Here is a 17,799-nt window from a genome sequence, read left to right on the forward strand (position 1 = left end):
TTGAGACCTAGGCAATGCCACGAGAGGTCCTATTGATTAATCTATTAGCTTAGAGCTGTTGGCCTAAAGCCCAGGGCCCTACCTTCTCCTTGGACACTTTCCTGTTGGATTAGGTGCTGCCTTTCTTCTTGAAAAGTGATGTGAATCCTAACAATGGCAAGAGTTGGGGGTGGGGGAGGGGGGAGTTATGGACACAGATGGAAGGGGAGTAGGTTGAAGTTATTCCTATAGACCAGTGGTTCTAAAATTATATCCTGAAGTCCCGCAAAGGTCTACAAAGCTCTGCTTGCAGGAGTGGCCCTAGGCATTTTTCAGCCACCGCCCTCCTGCATCGAAGCGCCATGCCAAAAAAACCAAAACCAAAACCAAATCCAGCCAATCAGCACATCTGCATGGTAACCCCTGCAAGTTGGTACCTAGGGCAGTTGCTCACCTGCCTCTATAGAATGGTCCTGAGTGCTTGGCAATGAAAACCACATCAGGTAACCAAATTGTACAGAAGCTCAACTGGTGTCTACCCTGATGGGTGCTCCAGGCTAGGTTAGCCTGGCAGTTTTATCACAGGGCACATATCAGCCCAGATGGTGGTTAGGGGAGGGTGGAAAGCTCCTCTGTATTTTTAAGCAGTACCTCCACGGATTGTGGAAATGCACACACAAACAGCACATATGCTGCAAGCAGAGTGTTTGTTTAATGTAGAGATCTGAGCATGAATGCAAACACCACGTAATCTTTACCTTCAAAAACAAAAAACCAAACCCCGCCCCCAACCACTCCGGCAGACTTGTTTGAAAATTCCACTTTATTTCTCTCCATTATAAAAGCAGGGTTTTGTTTTTGCATTTCTGTTAAGTGTCCAGACTTGGTACATCTTCATTGTTTTCACAGTATCTCTGCAAGACCCCAAGGACGGTTCATATTGCTGCAGCATGAATGTGGGCAGAATGCTAGAGACGAACCTCTGCTACGGAGTCTAAGGTAACCCTTCTCTCCCCCTGCCAAAGCACCATCCTAATCCAACTGCCTTTCTCTGAGCCCATTGCAGGCTCTCTGCTGCTTCTTGCATTGCTAGCTGGTTCATATAAACATAATGAAAGCCGGGAATGGAATCCATGTGCCATCGCTCACGTGGTTTGCTAGTGAACAAGAAGCCATGAAGTCCTGCCTCCTTTCAGTGTGCAGGAGATGGAAGTTAACATGAGGGCCCCCTTGCTGTTTCCATCCTGGTCCCTCCACAGCTCTGCCCATCCACTGTCTCCTGACCTGCATCAGAGACTGACCCAGACTCCTGAGCAGAGACTGGCACATTTCAGCTCATGCACTGGCTTGGAGCCATAGAGAACTGCCCATCATGAGAGGACTAAGATGGGATCACCAGAGCTACCCCACACTCATGTTGCGCACTAGATCTGTACCCAGAGGTGCAATACCCAGCTTTAGCTCTGCACTTCCTTCAGGACACGTTCCTCGTACAATCCCATCAATTGCTTGGCTACCCTAGTAGAGAGGTAGCTGTATTTACTGCTGCTGATCGCAGCCACACAGTGCATGAACTGGTGCCCTGAAGATTCAAGTACCAAAGGAGAGGTTACGTGCTATGTACAGCAATTCTAAATATATGGCTATTGAGTTATTAACCAGCCATATAAATAGTGGTGTGCATAGCACTTTTCATTTCCAGCCGCCACCCCTTTTGTGTTGGCTCAATCTGTCCTCAGCAGTTTTCGTAATGGAGCAGCATTGGAAAAACATCACTTATTTAATCACAAAGCATGAAGTCTTTAAAAGGCAGTGCCCTTTTTCTACACTAGCGTCTGACAACACAAAGGGAGGAGGGAGGGATGTTTCCAACAAGGAAACAGGAGAGGCATTCTTGGGATGGAGTGGGAGTTAAAGGCCTTGCAAAGCCCATGCAAAACTGACCCCTGACATGAACCTCCATTCTCACATTTACTGCCCAGCCAGGTCTACCCAGTGCAGCAGGAAAGTCTTAGCAAGGAGGTTAATGTCAAATTGCAGGGGTGTATCCAATCCAGCAAGATAGGTGGTAGGAATCTGGCTTGTTTCATGTACCCAGAGACTAAACCTAATGCCACGCTAAATGGAATATGGCCTGAGGATTCCCTGAATGTGATTTCGGATGAGCAGGAGAAGAAATCTTTCCTCAAACCCACTGTCTTAACTAGCTTTATGAAGGTGTGTTATGTTTTTTTGTTCTAGAGGTGCGGAGAACCCACAACCTGTACTGAAGTCAAAAGGAGCTGCAAATACTCAGCACTTCAGAAAAAGGCTCAAAATAATGCCAGGCCTGAAGAACACCTCCCCCTTCCTTCCCCAACGTGCACACATTAAACTTTGGGGCTGCTGAGAAATGGATGCAAGCTTCACCACTTGGGCCCATCCCAACTATCACCAGTCCGGACACAGCAGGAAGAGGTTTTGCCGTATTCAGTGATTCGCTATTGCGTGGTATTGCCTGGGAGAGGATATGGATAAGTCTCAAGGGTCTGTACAAGTCAAGCTATAGCTGGGAGCTAATTAGACATAAGAAAGGGGAACTTAAGAATGATGGAGGCAGTCACCATGCACACCACAAGGTCTCACAAGCTTGATTCATCATCCTCTCTAGATCTAGGGCCTGGGTTTAAGCTTTCTTCGGCCGTTCGTTGGCAAACTGCATAGAATGACTGGCTCCCTGAGTCAAATATCTGCCTGTTGGGAAGAGTGCAGGCATCTGTGGACAATCCCATCTGGAGCAGTCTCTCCCAGAATGCCCATGAACACTGCTGCTGTTGGGAATCAACTCTGAGTCTGGTGCTGTCATGTGGGATGCTGGGGCTTGGAAGCAGGCATTGAGGCTTCTGGTCCCTGAGCGGGAGGGTTGTATTTGAGCATGCTGCCAAAATAAAGGGGTTGGATACAAAGTAGGGAGGGTCCTGGTATATCGTAAGGCTGTCTTGCGGGTGAACTCTTTAAAGAGTGTGCCTGGAGGCTGGCTGCAATGCTAGCAGCTAGCCGATGAGTGTAGGGGAGAGACAGAGCTGCTTGGAGCATAGCGTGAGAAATGGCAGATCCAGATGGGAGTCTTGGAGAGTCCCGGTGAGACCTGGCTGAGCAGGGACCAGCCAGGTGCAGAACCTCTGAGCACTCCTAGTCCCTAAGCAATTCCTCAGTAAGGGGAAGTGTCACTATCCTCATTTTACAGGTGCAGTGGAGAGGCGAAGAGACTTGCCTGAGGCCAAACAAGAAGAGCTGAAAACAGAAGGTAGGTGGTCTCCTCCCAGCCCCTGCCCTGTCCTCCAGCCCACACTGCCTCCACCATACAAGTTCCTCCATTTCTAAACGCCCCTCAGCCAAAAGTCTCAGTCAAGCTGCCTCCTTTTTATGCTTCCTGTCTTTGGAGAAATACTGGTGCTGTCTCTGAGGCCACCCAGGAGATCCACCAAATGATTTCTTAGGGCCCTGACTTATGTTCCAAACAGACATGACTTCCCAGAGCATCCTCCCCGCAGGATGCAGATTTTGCATTATTTTCATCTTCTTAGGGGTTGCTTGCTTACACATGTATGCTTCCACCATATCTCTGCAGCTATGTCATCACCTACAACCCTTATCACTGAAAGCCATCTGAATCCAGTGGGGCCATGAGGCTGCTTCTCCATCAGCCCAGGTGAGCAGACTTTTTTTGTTTTCATGTTAATAGGAAGGGTGCATATTATTTTCACAGGTATAATTCTTCCTGAGTCAGAGATTCTAGTGGACAACAGCTTCCCTCGTTTACACCCATGCAGCCCCAGTGATTTTAGATGGGTCCCGCTGTATCTTGCTGCTCTCACTCCACCTGTTAGGAATTCATTGGGGTTTCATGGGAGTAACCGATGGCAGAATTTGACCCCAAATATATTACAGCTTGTGTGTGACCCACCAGTCACGATACCCTAGGGGGAAATAATAGTGGGCTTGTTTGGAAGGAGAAAGTTCCATCTTGCTTGCTCTGAGGAGATGACTAACTCCCCTGATTTGTGTTTCTTTTTGAGTACCACATCTCCAGTCATTCCCACCACTGTCTGGATTGTCCCGTATTCTCATGCCAAAAGAGGCTCAGCTCAGAAGGCTTTAGCAATGCAAGGCTCTGATGACCCCTTCTATCGAGCAGTGAGGGGCCTGGCAGCTCTTGTCCACAGACGTTTCTCTAACAAACTTGTTACTTGCGTTGCAATACTAGTCCCATTTCTGCTCAGACAGCAAAACAACTGGGTTTGAGCTGGGTTTATTTCCATGCTTTCTTGTTCCATGTTTAAAACCCAGGAAGGTTTTCTTTTTAATCTGGTTTCTTCCATTATCATTCCTTCCTCCTCATCCCTTGATACACTGACAATCTATCCCTTGCTCCAGAATGCTTCCCCTCACCCTCCCTAAAATCCTGTAGAAAAGAGATTCTGCTTGGTGAGATTACATTTTCTTTCAAACACAGCTTTAAGGCAAAAGTTTGGCAATGCAAAGCAAAGTCTACATAAGGCCGCATGACTTAGGTTTGCAACTCAGAACCTTTTATCATTTAAAAAAAACCCATAATAATAAATAAATAGTCAGCGTTTAGCTCCAGGAACTTGAGTTTCATTCTGGGGAGGAAAAAAGAATTCCTTTCCTCCCACCAAACATAATAAAATCCCCAATAAAAATCTTATTTTGTTCTGGACAATCTGGGTGAGCTAATGAGACTGAAGTTCAAACAATAACTAGAGTCAGGAAGAAAAGAAAGTTACAGGGCTAGAAATAAAGTTTAGTTCGCTGATTCCTCCCTTAGGAATCAGGTGATGAGACAGACCCTGGTCAAGGTCTCCTCTTTAGCTTCAGCACAGTGAGATCCGTCCCAATGGGAGAAGGTAGAATGGTTGCATTTCTGTTGAATGAATAAAAAGTGCATCTCAATTTTGCTTAGATTCTAAAAGTATCTAAGTGCAGGGTTATTTTCTTCCCTTCTGGTGCTGGGATGCCAGGTTGCTGTTACCGATATTTTGAAGGGATCACCACTAGTGGTGGCCCCTCCTTTGGCCTCCACATGAGTACCTGAGCATCATTGGCATTGGGTTTCACAAGGGCACTGGGTGGTATTGGCTCATTCTTGCTAAGGACCTGGGGCTGCTCTTGAGCAAAGGGTTGCCGCAGCGTGGCACGCTGCCCCAAGGGTCTGCTGGGATTCACATCTATGCCCAGCCTCATACGCCACTTGATAGTCTGCAGGGTCACCATCTCGCTGGTGGCCGTGTTGGTGGCAACCAACCAGGTGGTGAAGCTTTGATCCCGGTGGATGCTCGTGAGTTTTGCCACGTTGCTCTCGCTCACAGGCACCGCCCATGTGACACTTGGGTAGAAGTTATCATTCATACTGATGCTGAACTTGGATTCCTTCCTGGTGGGCCCCACGATCATGCAGGTTTCTGTGGTGTTGCCGTACCAGGGGTAGTTCACGCCGTCCGAGTCGCTTATAGCCTGGATCTTGCCATCTTGCAGATCTGGGAGCTCCCAACTCGACCTGCCACAACCAAGAAGGAATCACGGAAAACTGGTTAGCGCAGGAACTCGCTGGGCTGGGTTTTCATTGTACGGCCTGAGAGCGGGGGTGGCTCTGAGTGCAGCTCCCCTGTATCCTCCTCTATGGGTATTTGTGCTCCCAGTATTACTCTGTGATGAGAGCTCATCCCCTCTGGTTGCAAATGTCTAGGCCCAGTCCTAGAGCTGGGGGGCACCACTGCACTGATATCAAACAGAATTGGAAATTCAGTCTCTCTAGGCTTGGTACCAGTGTGGTTGCAACTTAACTACTGGGAGTGCTCTGAAATATACTGGTGTTTCTAAACTTTTGCAGAGGGCCCTGTATATCTCTATCAGAGCCATGAGACCCACCCCAGTTCTCTTTTTTTCTCCTGTCCCTTAAAAACCCTTTATTGCAACCAGTCTTGTGCTGCTCCTTACTCAGCCTCTTACTGATTCCCTTGCCTCTTGGACAAATAAGTTGCCTCCAGTTTCCTGGCCCCTGCTGGTTTTAAGTAAGAGGAGTTGTCAAACCCAAGTCTCCTAACTAGGCAGGGCTGCTGCCAAGCTGGCAGTCAGACTCCCAATCCTATGGGACAGGAGGAGCAGCCTTGAGTGGTGGGGAGAGGAGGTTGGCAGTCTCATGGCTTTCAGAAGGCCCTGCCACTCGCTAAGTCCTGAAATAAATACTTGTGTTTAGCAGGGACCTTCCCATCTTCATTCAGTCTCTAACCACACATGATTGTTCAACATTCTGGACAAGCCACTGTCCTCTCTGTCTGCCCCTGCTCTATACCAGTCATGGGTAGGGCCCTCCAAATTCACGGTCCATTTTGCTCAATTTCACAGTCATAGGATTTAAAAAATCATAAATTTCATGATTTCATATATTTAAATCTGAAATTTCACAGTGTTGTAATTGTAGGGGTCCTGACCCAAAAGGGTGTTGTGGGGGGTGGGGTTGCAAGGTTATTGTAGGGAGGTCTTGGTACTGCCACCCTTACTTCTGCGCAGCTGGTGGCGGGGTGCTTCCTTAAGAGCTGGGCACCTGGCCAACAGCAACTCCTCTCCGGCCACCCAGCTCTGAAGGCAGCAAAGACGTAAAGGTGCCAATACCACGACCCCCCTACAATAACCTTGCAACCCCCTTTTGGGTCAGGACCTCCTATTTGAGAAATGCTGGTTTTGCACGTGAAATCTGTAGACTATGGGGTAAAAGTACACAACAGACCAGATTTCACGGCCGGGAATTTGGTAGGGCCCTAGTCATGGGCAAGGATTGCCTTTGACAGGATCCAGAACAATGGGGTTCTGATACTGACCGGGGGCTCTGGACACTACTTTAATACAAATTACATTAAATATGGCCCAGCCTCTCCCGCTACCCCTTCCCCAGTCCCTCCACTTTAAGACAACTTTCTTACAGCACAAGACTTGACTGTGCAGCTAAAAACCCAACCAAACCACTAATGATGAGGCAAGTTGTTCCAGTGACCCTCGGGCTGCTACAAAAGAGCAGCCTTTTCTGCAAGGGGAGGTGGGGAGAAATGTTACAGCTGGGAAGATTGTTCTTAATTAGGCAGCTGGAGAGTGCAGGGAGGTAAATGGCCCCACTGGCAAATGAAAAGGTGAAGTGTGTCTTCTGCATACAAAAGGCTCCCCTCCCCTTCCTTCTCTTCCCCCCGCCCCCCCCCATCAGAGCAGTCTGACTCAGCTCTGCTGTCCTGATCAAACTTAGGAGTAGGAGGGGCTTTCCACTGGGGAAATGTCACTCAAGGGAAGCTCTGCCTCCTCTCCCTTTTGCCCCCTCCCCCCATCACTCCCAAAGAGTTGGCAGAAATTCAGCCATCCCCTATCACCCCATATCCTCATATGCCAAGTCTGCTAAAACATCTCAAAACTTATTGCAAAAGAAGCAACGCTGGCATTTAAAATATTACACCGTTGGCTGGAAGTTTGCCTGCATGCTGGGTTTTGTGGTCCGTGGATTGACAAACGTAGAGAGGATCTGCGTATAATACTTTGCATTTCTAAATCCAAGGCGCTCACTGCATTTTCCAAATGCTAATAAGCCCCGCAGCCCCCTTCCCACCTACCGTGTGTTTTATCCATTTTACAGACGTTGAAGCACAGAGAGGTAAATGGTCTGATTTTTTCCCCCTCCCCCCCAAGTTGCTCAGCACCTTGGAGAGACCACTCATATTAGTGGGGTCTGGGAGTGCTCGATGCTTCTGAGAATCTGGCCCTAAATGCCTGACCCAACATAACAGCAAGTTAAAGCAGTGAGAGAGTGCAGTCCAGTGGCTAGTGCCCCTAGAGTGGGACTCAGGAGACCCGGGTTCTGTTTCCCCCACTCCACAGCTGACCTCATGGCTGAGCTTGGACAAGTCACTTCCCCTCCCACCTTTTGTCTATTTAGCCTGTAAGGTCTTCAGAGCAGAGAGCCTCCTGCCTGTGTGGTCCCTAGCACAATTTTGGTTGGCGCCTCAGGCACTACCTACCAAAATACAAATGATAAATGTTAGTGGCAGAGCTGGGGAAAGCACCTAGAAGTTCTGACTCCTTATCACCTGCTGTCACCGTAGACAAAAGTGCCACACCCCAGACCCAAGGGTTTGGAGGCCATCACAGTAACCACAAAAGCAAAGGCTAAGTGGTTCAATGCCCTCTAAATCAGGAGGGGGTGGGGAGAGCAGCTGCAGTCGGTCTTTCTGATTGCAAGTTTAAACGTAATCACAGGACTCCAAGGGAAAGGCGAGTGCTTTCTATTGAGGAGATGAACAAAAATGTTCCTGCCCGACCTGCACGTTTAATGTCAAATGCTGGAGTTCTGACCCTTCCAGTTGGATTTTTCAAGCCCATTATGAGAAGCTGATTAGTGGGTCAGAGGAACATGATGCCAGAGGTGGCTGAGCACAGCTGAGAGCCTGATTTTTTGCAAAGTAAACACCCTGGACTCCAGTGACCACAAATGCTGATGTGAACCCAAAGGCCAAGCTGCATTCTGGAGACCTGCTTTAGCAAATTGGGCTGGCAACTCTGGTTCTCATGTGCACACTGAATTCCTACTGGCGCTAGAATTACTGTGTTTAGGGGGGATTTTCTTGCACTTCAGTACAAGTCTTATGTCCCAACCTTAAAACAGCCCTTAAGAGTAAATCAGAGAAACATGCTTTGAGCACAGGACTGGGAGCAGGAGAGTCTAGTCTAATCCAAGCTTTGATATTGACTCACTGTGTGGTTTTGGGCTAGCCACTGACCCTCTCTTTGCCTCAGTTTCCTAATCTGTAATGTGGGAACAATACAAGCTACCTCAAAAAGCTGTTCTGAGGGCTAATTAGTTTAATGTTTGGAAAGCCCTGTGAGATTTCTCTTTCACAAGTTAGCAGCATTTGGCTCTAACCAGCCTGTGAGATATTTTATACGATCCAAGGTTTGTCGTGATCTCCTTGGTTAAAAGCCTTGCACTTGTGGTTATGCTGTATACTGGGTGGCTGCATGTCTAGTGCTCTTGTCTGTACAGTGCTCAGGGATGTTGCAATATAGAAGACACAACATAAAAGGAAAATATGAAGTGCAAAGCATTATTTTAGGAAACTGCATAGGGCGCTAAGATCTGGGGTCATAATCTTCAGAAGTGACTAGCAAATTTGGGTGCCCACCTTCAAGGAGCCTGATTTGCACTTCCTGGAAATCAGGCCCCCTTAAGGTGTCTCAAGTTGGGCCCCTAAAAATCATTAGTCACTTCTGAATGTCCTGGCCTCAGAACATCCTGGCCACAGAAACCTGGCATCCTGCCCCCAGCCTGGTAAGTTCAGTGCCATGTGATGTCATCAGAACCTGTAGGGGTATATAGCCTGATTCGGTTTGTCATATGCTACAAACCTATTGGCTAACATACTGTCTGCGACAGTTCTTGTTCTTCCAAGTATATTGCCAACAGACAGAGGGAGTCCTTTGCCTGAGAGCCACTTCTGACCTCAAACTGTAAAAAGAAACCCTCAGAGTGGATTCTAGCCATAACCCTTATGGCACAGGGGAGACTGATTATATGAGTGTCTCTTAAACAGCTAGGAGTCATTCCTCCCCTATGCCCCTCAACAAGGGATGAGAAAGAGAAGCTCCAGGGATTTTTCAGTGAACCTCTTCCGCACGAGGGAGGATGAATAGGAGGTCACATACTATAGCAACAGGTTTAGCCCTTGCAGCAGTGTCTCATCAAGTGTGATCTCTGAAATACCATAGGGAAATCCTTTCTCTCCCTTTCAGCAGGTAGTTTAGGATTACTTTCCGTTCAAATTGTTGCTGATGCTCAGCTTGATTGAGGCCCGGGGAAGAGGCATGTCAGTTTGCTAGATGTTCCTATGCATTATCAACGTGCCCACTGCTGAGACGCGGGCGTGGTAAAAACGTGGGTGCACCACACTGGGACATCTCGTTCGGGTCTCAGCCCACTGCTTGAGGTTTGTAACTGAATCCTGAGCTGTTTTGTCCTACCCTTGCCACAGGCTGGTGGACAAACTGTCTGGCTGAGGATGCCACTGAGGGTATGGCTACACTTGAAACTTTGAAGTGCTGCCGTGGCAGCGCTTTGAAGTGTGAGTGTGGTCGCAGTGCCAGCGCTGGGAGAGAGCTCTCCCAGCGCTGCACGTACTCTACATCCTCTACGGGTGTAGCTTGCAGCGCTGGGAGCCGCGCTCCCGGCGCTGTTTACACTGAGGCTTTACAGCGCTGTATCTTGCAGCGCTCAGGGGGGTGGTTTTTTCATATCCCTGAGCGCGAAAGTTGCAGCGCTGTAAAGCGTCAGTGTAGCCATGGTAACTGTGAAAACGAATTACTTGGTTCCGCCTTAGTGGCTGATGGATCTTTTGTCTGCATCTCAAAACCACTATGTAAGACCCTCTGGTCAGGAGCAGCTCTGCAAAGGCTGTTGCAAGTCAGGACTGAGAGGCCTAGGCAGATCTGTGCTGGGCCCTGGATTAGACCGGTGGGGAATGTTGCCGCTCAAGAGATGCATCTGCAGAGTTTAGGGAGAAGGCTAAGGACTCAAATGGCAAGGGGTTCTATATGGCTGAAGTTCATTGGTTTAACTTTATAGCCTGATTCGGGCTGGGGGTGGGGGATTAGCAGTGGATGCTGCAGAGCAGGTGAAAGGTTTGGGGAGGAAATTTACACAACACCCAATGGCTCTATGCCTAATTCTAGCAAGTGTGACTAATCCTGAGGATTTCAATGAGCCTCAAATTTACTCGCATATGTTGGCGAGAGGAAGAAGTAGGCCTCGTCATCATTCTGTTACTGGAGCATAGTTCATGAACCACAAAACCTGGAGTTCCTGCCCCTTGCCTGCTGTTATTATCAAAGATCTCTTGCCAGAAGGGGTCATGACCTTTGATTGTGTGGCTTGTCCATATAAAGTCAAATAATTCACCCCAACCAGCTATTTTAACATGCTCAGAAGGAGGTGCTGCAGAATGCCCCATTGCTACAAACGGATCTCTCTGGGATTAAAATTGTGCCATGGAAAGCCCAGGAACTTGCACTGTAAATTCTTCAACACCAGGGAAGCTGTGTGAACTCCCAAGGCTATCTGATTTCAGGTGGAGCTGCTCCAAAATCAATGATTCTGGCTTGTAATGTTGGCAAGTTTGTGTTTTACTCTGCTGCCCGATCGTCCAGAATCACCATAAACTAGGTAGCTGAAAGGCCTGCTTTAACTTACCATAGGGCCTTTACTAATACATGAATACTCTTTCAGCTACATCTCCATGGAGCAATGGTGCCCGGGCTGAAGCCTGTCAAGCCATATTTTCCAGCCCTCCCGATTTCCTTTTCAGGCATGTTTCTTTCTATTCCCTAAAGAGGGGACCCGGCTTATACAATCCCTCTGGATGTTCCCCTGCAGCATAACATGAGGCCAAAAGTGCAGCATTGTGTGCAGACACAGCAAAGTGACCTCCAGCTTTCCGCAGCAAGCAGGATGACACAGGTGCATTGTTAACCTTTTCAGACAGGCATAATGTGCCATCAGTAAACACTCCAGGTTCTAGCTCATCCTCGGACCTCAATGCTTGAAGACAGACCTTAAGTAGTCACAGGATATTATGGCCTTGCATATTCTTATAATAAAAGGGGGGGCACTTGCATCAGATCTAGACTTTGCTCTGCACAGATGCCCAAGAGGAAGCCCTTTCGGGGGGGCAATGCAGCGCCATCCTGGGCTTTCCACCCGTCCTTCCACGTGATTCATTGTGACCAACATCACCAGCTAACAACGTCTGTGCTTGTGGCAGAAACAGACCGAGGCAGCGCTGTCCATTAGCAACAAGCGGGAATAATCCCGAACTGGATTTCTATGGATTTATACCCCTGATCCTCACGTTCAATACCACTCCCTTTATAAACTGGCTTTTACCCTCTACCTCACCTACTTCAGCACTGCAAAGCCATTCAGTAGGTAAAAAACAAGAAGTGAGTGAGAAAGTAGAATGAAGACAGACTTTTCTGCATGAGAGTAGCAGAGCTGTTACCACTTTTATACTTTGGGGGAACTCTGATGAGTTGGTTTGCTGCACACCAGAAATGTCACCATTCTTTTAGTGGATTAGTCTCCAGTCACATTTCTCCTCCTGGGGTCTTGGAAGTTTATTCTTCATATAGGTTTGTTTTTATAGCAGAGATCAGTTTAATTCTATTTCTGTTGTAGGCCCTGGAAGATGTAATCTTTAAGGCATCTCTCTTTTAAAACTTTAAGGGACATTGTAGAGATAATAATCTATATATAATTTTATTTTTAAAAGCCTTCACAAGATGACTCAAAAAGTCTGATTTATTTATCAGTCTGTGTTTTGCTTATCACCATCTGTGCTGGTACTTATACTTTACTCCATGGAGACAGTGAAATTAACCTGCCTAATTTCACGTAATTTTTATATAATTTGTATTATGATACCACATAGGAGCCCCAGTCATGGACTACACTGTGCTAGGCACAGTACAAACACATAACAAAGACATGGTCCCTGCCTCAAAGAGCTTACAGTTTAAGTAGGATCTGACCTTCCCCTCCCTGCTTAAGCAAAGCTTTCACTGTCTGATTCTGATCACTCCACTTGAGTAGCACCTTGCTCCAGACAAATAGTTCCATTTACTTCCATGGAAGTGCTACTTCGGGTAAGCAGCGGTATCAGAACCGGGCTCTCAATGCAACCTAATAACCAGTGCAAGTTGTTTGCAGAAGGACAGCAGAATAGGACCAGCAGCCAGTTTCACTTTGCAGTCTTTGTGCTCTATTGTTCTGCTGTTTACTTTCGGCTCATGACACTGTAGGGGGAATCTTCATGGCCAAGGAAGCGTTCAGTGAGTTTTTAAGCAATGACATTTCTCTTAGCATTAGGATTTTCAAAAGCATGTGTGTGTGTGTGTGTGTGTGTGTAAAACCTAAAAATTTGGCACCTAATCCCTGAGCTACAGACACCCTTTTAAACAACCATGTGTTTCACAGATTATCTCTGTATCTCTCCTCCATCTAGTACTGAGGGGTACGCACAGCTCAGTCTGTGTTCCCCTGCCATGCCTGCCTTCTTTAGGGCAATGGGCAGTGTGTGGTGACTGAGCAACAACTTCAGAATGTAAAAGCAAAAATGCTTCAAAGCCTGGTGCGAAGATGAGGCTCCCATTCTCAACCTGAATCCTTCCTGTGCCATCAGACTTCATTTAGGTCATGGACATTAATTTTTGTATTCAGAGTTATTAGAGCCTGTTTTAATGGTCCGTTGCAACCGTGATTTTTTTTTTTTAAAAATCCAGTTGTCCCTATTTAAGAGGGAGTGTTCCTACTTCTTTGGGCCAAATTCTCCACTGCTGTAAAACTCCAGCAATGGAACTCTGCTGATGTACATCAGCTCATGATCTGGCCCATTCTTTCAACCAGATTTCCACTGGTAAAAAGCTCTTAGAATTGTAGAATATTGGGGTTGGCAGTGACTTCAGGAGGTCATCTAGTCCAATCCCAGACTGGGACCAATCTCCAGACAGATTTTTGCCCCAGATCCTAAATAGCCCCCTCAAGGATTGAACTCAAAACCCTAGGTTTAGCAGGTTAATGGTCAAACCACTGAGCTATCCCTCTTTGTGCAATGGCATTAAGAGATCTTTCTCCCCAAATGCCCTTTTTATAGGTTTATCATGTGTCAGGTCTGGGAAATGGCATGGAGAGGCCAACAAACTTTTAATCATGTTTTCGTAAAGTACAAAGCCAGCTAAATATGGCTGACCCCAGAGGAAAGCACCTCTTTGCACACATACAATGATATTTTCATCCCTAAATTTGCACTGTTTACTGAATTATAGTTCATTGTTCCTCTGTATATGTGCTGAGCTTAATTCCAGCTGCTCTGATAATATTTTGCTCTTATACAGAACTTTTATTCTACAGCTATCACAACATTTTAGAAAAGAAGGTCAATATCATTATCCTCAATGTACAGATGGGGAAACTGAGGCACAGAGACAAAGTGACTTGCTCCAGCTCTCCGCATGTGAGTGACAGTCGGGTATAGAATCTAACTGCCCTGTTAGTTTTGTTTTACTGAATACCCACCTATATTTATGCACCAGTGGATTTTTGTGTGTTTTACTTCGCACCTGATCATCTAGGCTAAGATTGTCAAATGAGGCTATGGGAGTTAGGCACCCAATTTGTTTCAGCTTTGAAAACCTTTGAAACCACCAGCCCTAATTTCTTGGTTACTGAGCCCTACCTTGCAGAACCCCATTTTAAAGAGCAGACAGTGAGCCCAACTTTCCAGGACTCAGCCCACTGTGTGTGCTTTAGAATCGGTAAAATCTTACCCCCTTCCCCATCCAACCTAACTGTATCAATATTTGGCTGTTGCCAGTGTGTTGGCGAGGGGATGCTTTCTGCTTGAGCAATGAGCTGAGAAAGGAAATGGGGACAGAAATCGGGAACTTGGCAATCTGCTCCCCTGGGGCGCTGGGCCTGTCAGACACACATTCACTTCACGCCTGAAATGTCAAACCCGTGTCATTAGGCTGGGCAAATACTATAGATAAGCTTGCCCTGTCTCGGTCCTCTAGTGCTCCTGGAGGGCAGAGGCACTGGAAGGCGGAGTACAGCAGGGAGGAAGTTGGACCTTTTGGGAAGACAACGTGTTAGGTTCATCTGCTCTCTGGTTCTATCCTCTGTCCCTCTTCTCTTCCCTCCTCCCCACCTTTCATTTTGTAGCTGGCCTGTCTTTCCCCCAGCTAGGCAAGCATTTCCCTCACGCGGTGCTCGCTGAATTAGCAAGCAGGAAGGTTGCTTAAGCCTGATCTTTTCATCCCATCTTCCGCTGGAGACGGGGCAGCATCATTGTGTCCAGTCACCTGCCTCTCCTAGCCTACGCTATGTTCCAAGGTCAGGCTCTTGTACTGCTGGCTGGGCAAACCACTTCCGCTGTACCATGAGTCTTCTACTAGTTTTACCCATGAGCCACACACTTGCTATTCTGTGTGGGTGGGTGAGTGTAATATTTATTTATATATATATATACATAGGTGGAGCTGCATTTCCACTTACTTCACAATTTGGAGGTGAAGTGTGGTGTTTTTTCCCTTGTTCTTTTCACTTCCTGTTCTTAGATGGTGTGGATGGGGATGTACATTTTTAACCGCAGCCCCAGGGTGATGCAGAGGGTTAATCCATCACTCTTGCAGCCAAATCATGCTTGCCTCACCCATGCAGGCAGCCTGTTGCAATGAGCAAAGCAAACAGAATTCAGGCCCCTAATGCTGCCTTACATTCACGGCTGGTGTAATGTCAAGCACTCAGCCCTGCTGATAGCACATTGCAGGAATAGCAACCCAACTAGTTTACAGCAGCAGGGCGCTGCAAGTGTCAGCACTTGTTTGCATTCTGATTTGTCAAAAAGCACTCTTTCCTTTTTTAAAAAAGGAGGCATCGGCGAAGAGCTGGCATGGAAAGAACTCCCTTATCATATGAAAAGCAACACCCTTGTTTTCTACCATAGCCACAATCTCATGGCAGGGGTGACTTCCGCTTTCAGGATTCACAGTGTGGCTGGAACACTCGGGCTACCCTCTGTATAAATGCTATTGCATTTGTTTGGCTACCAAACCAAGCATTCCTGATTTTGTTCCCATGGGTGTCAATGGGAAAACACCCATTGCCTTCAAGGGGGAAAGAGCGAGCCCTTCTCTTTTTTTTTTTTTTAAAGTGTACAGCTCTAATATTAGAGAAGCTAAATCAAATGGGCTAAATGGTACTTCACCAGCCAAGTCCTGCTTCCCCTACTGCAACACACACACTCTCTCTCTCTCTCTCTCACTGGAAATACTTACATTCCCTGCTCCCCATAGTGGTTGTAAAACTCCATATGGCTACATGCTTGAATCCAACCCACGATCCAGGTCTCTTTCTTGGGGATAGGCGGTACCAAGACCTGGGCCGAGGCTCGAAAGTGAGGGGTCCGGTATCGCAGAACCACGCTGGATGACTCGTCAATGCTGGTGGGAACAGGATCGATGGAGGCTTTCACTTCAATCACTGAAATACTTTCCCGGAAAACTTTGGATTTGCAGCTAATACTCTGAATACAGCCCATGGCATACAACACCAGTGCAATTCCTAGGACACTCCAGCAATCCTGGGGAAGATTAGGCATTGAAATGATATGGCGTTAGATCAAATATAGATCTTCCTGGTTTGTAATCTCAAAAATGATATCCATAGGATAGAAAATTCATCATATAAAGTCTCTATTTGAAATTCAATATTATCACTGCTGCTTTTATGGATTTAGCTGCACTCTTTAGAAGCAAAGGGGCCTTTTCTTATTCTCCAGATAATGACAGATGAAATCTTTCATTCATATATTCTTTGGATTAAAAAAAGTCTTGAGTTCAATAATCATCTCCTTTTTTTAAAGATGAGATATTTAGTCCTTCCTCTTCTTGAATGCCATCTGTTCACTATGAAACATCAGCAAAGCTGGCATTTCCCTTCTATTCTTTGGATGAAAACGCAGAATGCGGATAGACACATCTATATAAATAATAAAAAATACTTCTTGTCACAACCCCTGTAGATTTTCACTTCCGGACTTGCAGTTGTTCATAACTTCCCTTTTGAAAGAAAAACAGTACTGTAATTAAAAAAAAATAACGGTGGAAAATGTTAAATCAGCCACATCTGATTTGGAGGCTTCTGTAGGTGCCAGAGATATGGGTGTTGCTAGTTTTTTTTTTTAATGTAATAGCTTAAATAATAAATCACAGGTCTTTGTCACGCATCACATTCCCCTCGGCTTTGCATGTAGAAATAAAATAGGAGGAGAAATGAATAAAATGAGCGGTTCCCAAGGAGATATTTTAGCTTTTCTATTGCACCACTTCGCCCTCCCTTCTTCCCTCAATCACTATGGGTTCCAAATCCAAAAACATAACTGGTGGAAGCACAGCAGCCTCCCTGTCGCCTCCCCCGCTGGGCTTTTCGCGATCTGTGGGGAGTGGGGCTACCTCGCCGCTCCGCATCTGGCTGTGGGATCTGCAGAAGTTTTGTCAAAGTTTCTCTGCTGTTACTGGTGGCTGCTGCTGCTTCCTGGCTGCTTTGGGCAGAGCTGCTCTCCCCCTAGGTCACGATCCGCCACGCTGACCCAGCCTGCAGCAAACAATCGCCTCCCGTGACATCTCCACTCACCCGCCACCTGGGCTGGGGAAGGATGCGAAGCCGGCAGGATACGAGCCCGGCGGTGGCTTCGCAGCTTCTCCCCACCCCTCCTCCTCCTTTTCCAGCGCTGGGCTCTTAGTTTGATGCTGCAGTGGATCGCATGTCACGCCGCCTGTGTCCTCAGATGTCTCGGCAGCACTGGCTCAGCAGCCTGGCTCGTCTCCGGGCACCAGCCTCGCCGTCACCCCCCAGGGACTCCGCTGCAGGCATGGGGCGAGTGTCCTTTGCATGTGTGTGAACAGAGAGAGACACAGCCGTTCCCCCAGGCTGAGCTTCCGGATCCTTCTGTCTTCAGAGCTTCACAGCATCCTGTACCTTGGGGGAACTTTGCATTTTCACAAATGCGCCTCCCCACTCCCCCCCTCTCTTTGGACAAATGTCATTCACGGTCTCAGATCGCTTCGGAGCTGCAGCTGCTGGGGGCTTCTTGGTGTCAGGACAGCAGCAGCTTCGTGCATCCGTTTGCTAGGCTTTTCCAGCAGAGTGTGTGTGTGTGTGTGTGTGTGTGTGTGTGT

The 17,799-nt window shown here is 47.3% G+C and overlaps 2 protein-coding genes across 5 annotated transcripts in view; one reads left to right on the top strand and one right to left on the bottom strand.

The window, feature by feature from the left end:
* The first annotated feature begins 669 nt into the window (after positions 1-669).
* Positions 670-17,799, top strand: part of PLPP7 (phospholipid phosphatase 7 (inactive)) — a 43,997-nt gene continuing 26,867 nt past the window's right edge. Inside the window, exon 1 of the mRNA XM_030536073.1 lies at positions 670-3,670. The gene's annotated coding sequence lies outside the window, so the exon portion shown is untranslated. The remainder of the gene's footprint in view (positions 3,671-17,799) is intronic.
* On the bottom strand, positions 2,207-17,781 carry FAM78A (family with sequence similarity 78 member A). 4 transcript variants are annotated; one of them, XM_030536071.1, is made up of 3 exons: positions 17,255-17,781; positions 15,898-16,680; positions 2,207-5,536 (listed from the first exon to the last, which is right to left on the bottom strand). In XM_030536071.1, the coding sequence occupies exons 2-3, from the start codon at positions 16,218-16,220 to the stop codon at positions 5,008-5,010; spliced, it is 852 nt and encodes a 283-aa protein (XP_030391931.1). In that variant the 5' UTR covers positions 16,221-16,680; positions 17,255-17,781; the 3' UTR covers positions 2,207-5,007. The 4 variants fall into 4 exon arrangements, with proteins under 4 accessions (XP_030391931.1, XP_030391932.1, XP_030391930.1 ...); XM_030536072.1 differs by having other exon boundaries at positions 15,898-16,700; XM_030536070.1 differs by having other exon boundaries at positions 17,074-17,781.

This window comes from Gopherus evgoodei, chromosome 16 (genome assembly GCF_007399415.2).
Source record: "Gopherus evgoodei ecotype Sinaloan lineage chromosome 16, rGopEvg1_v1.p, whole genome shotgun sequence".
In the NCBI taxonomy this organism is placed as follows: Eukaryota; Metazoa; Chordata; order Testudines; family Testudinidae; genus Gopherus; species Gopherus evgoodei.

Coding starts and splice junctions, on each gene's coding strand:
- FAM78A (XM_030536071.1), bottom strand. CDS start 16,220: ATGCCTAATCTTCCCCAGGATTGCTGGAGTGTCCTAGGAATTGCACTG. Junction 5,537..15,897: donor CACTATGGGGAGCAGGGAAT/GTAAGTATTTCC, acceptor TGGTTGTGGCAG/GTCGAGTTGGGAGCTCCCAG.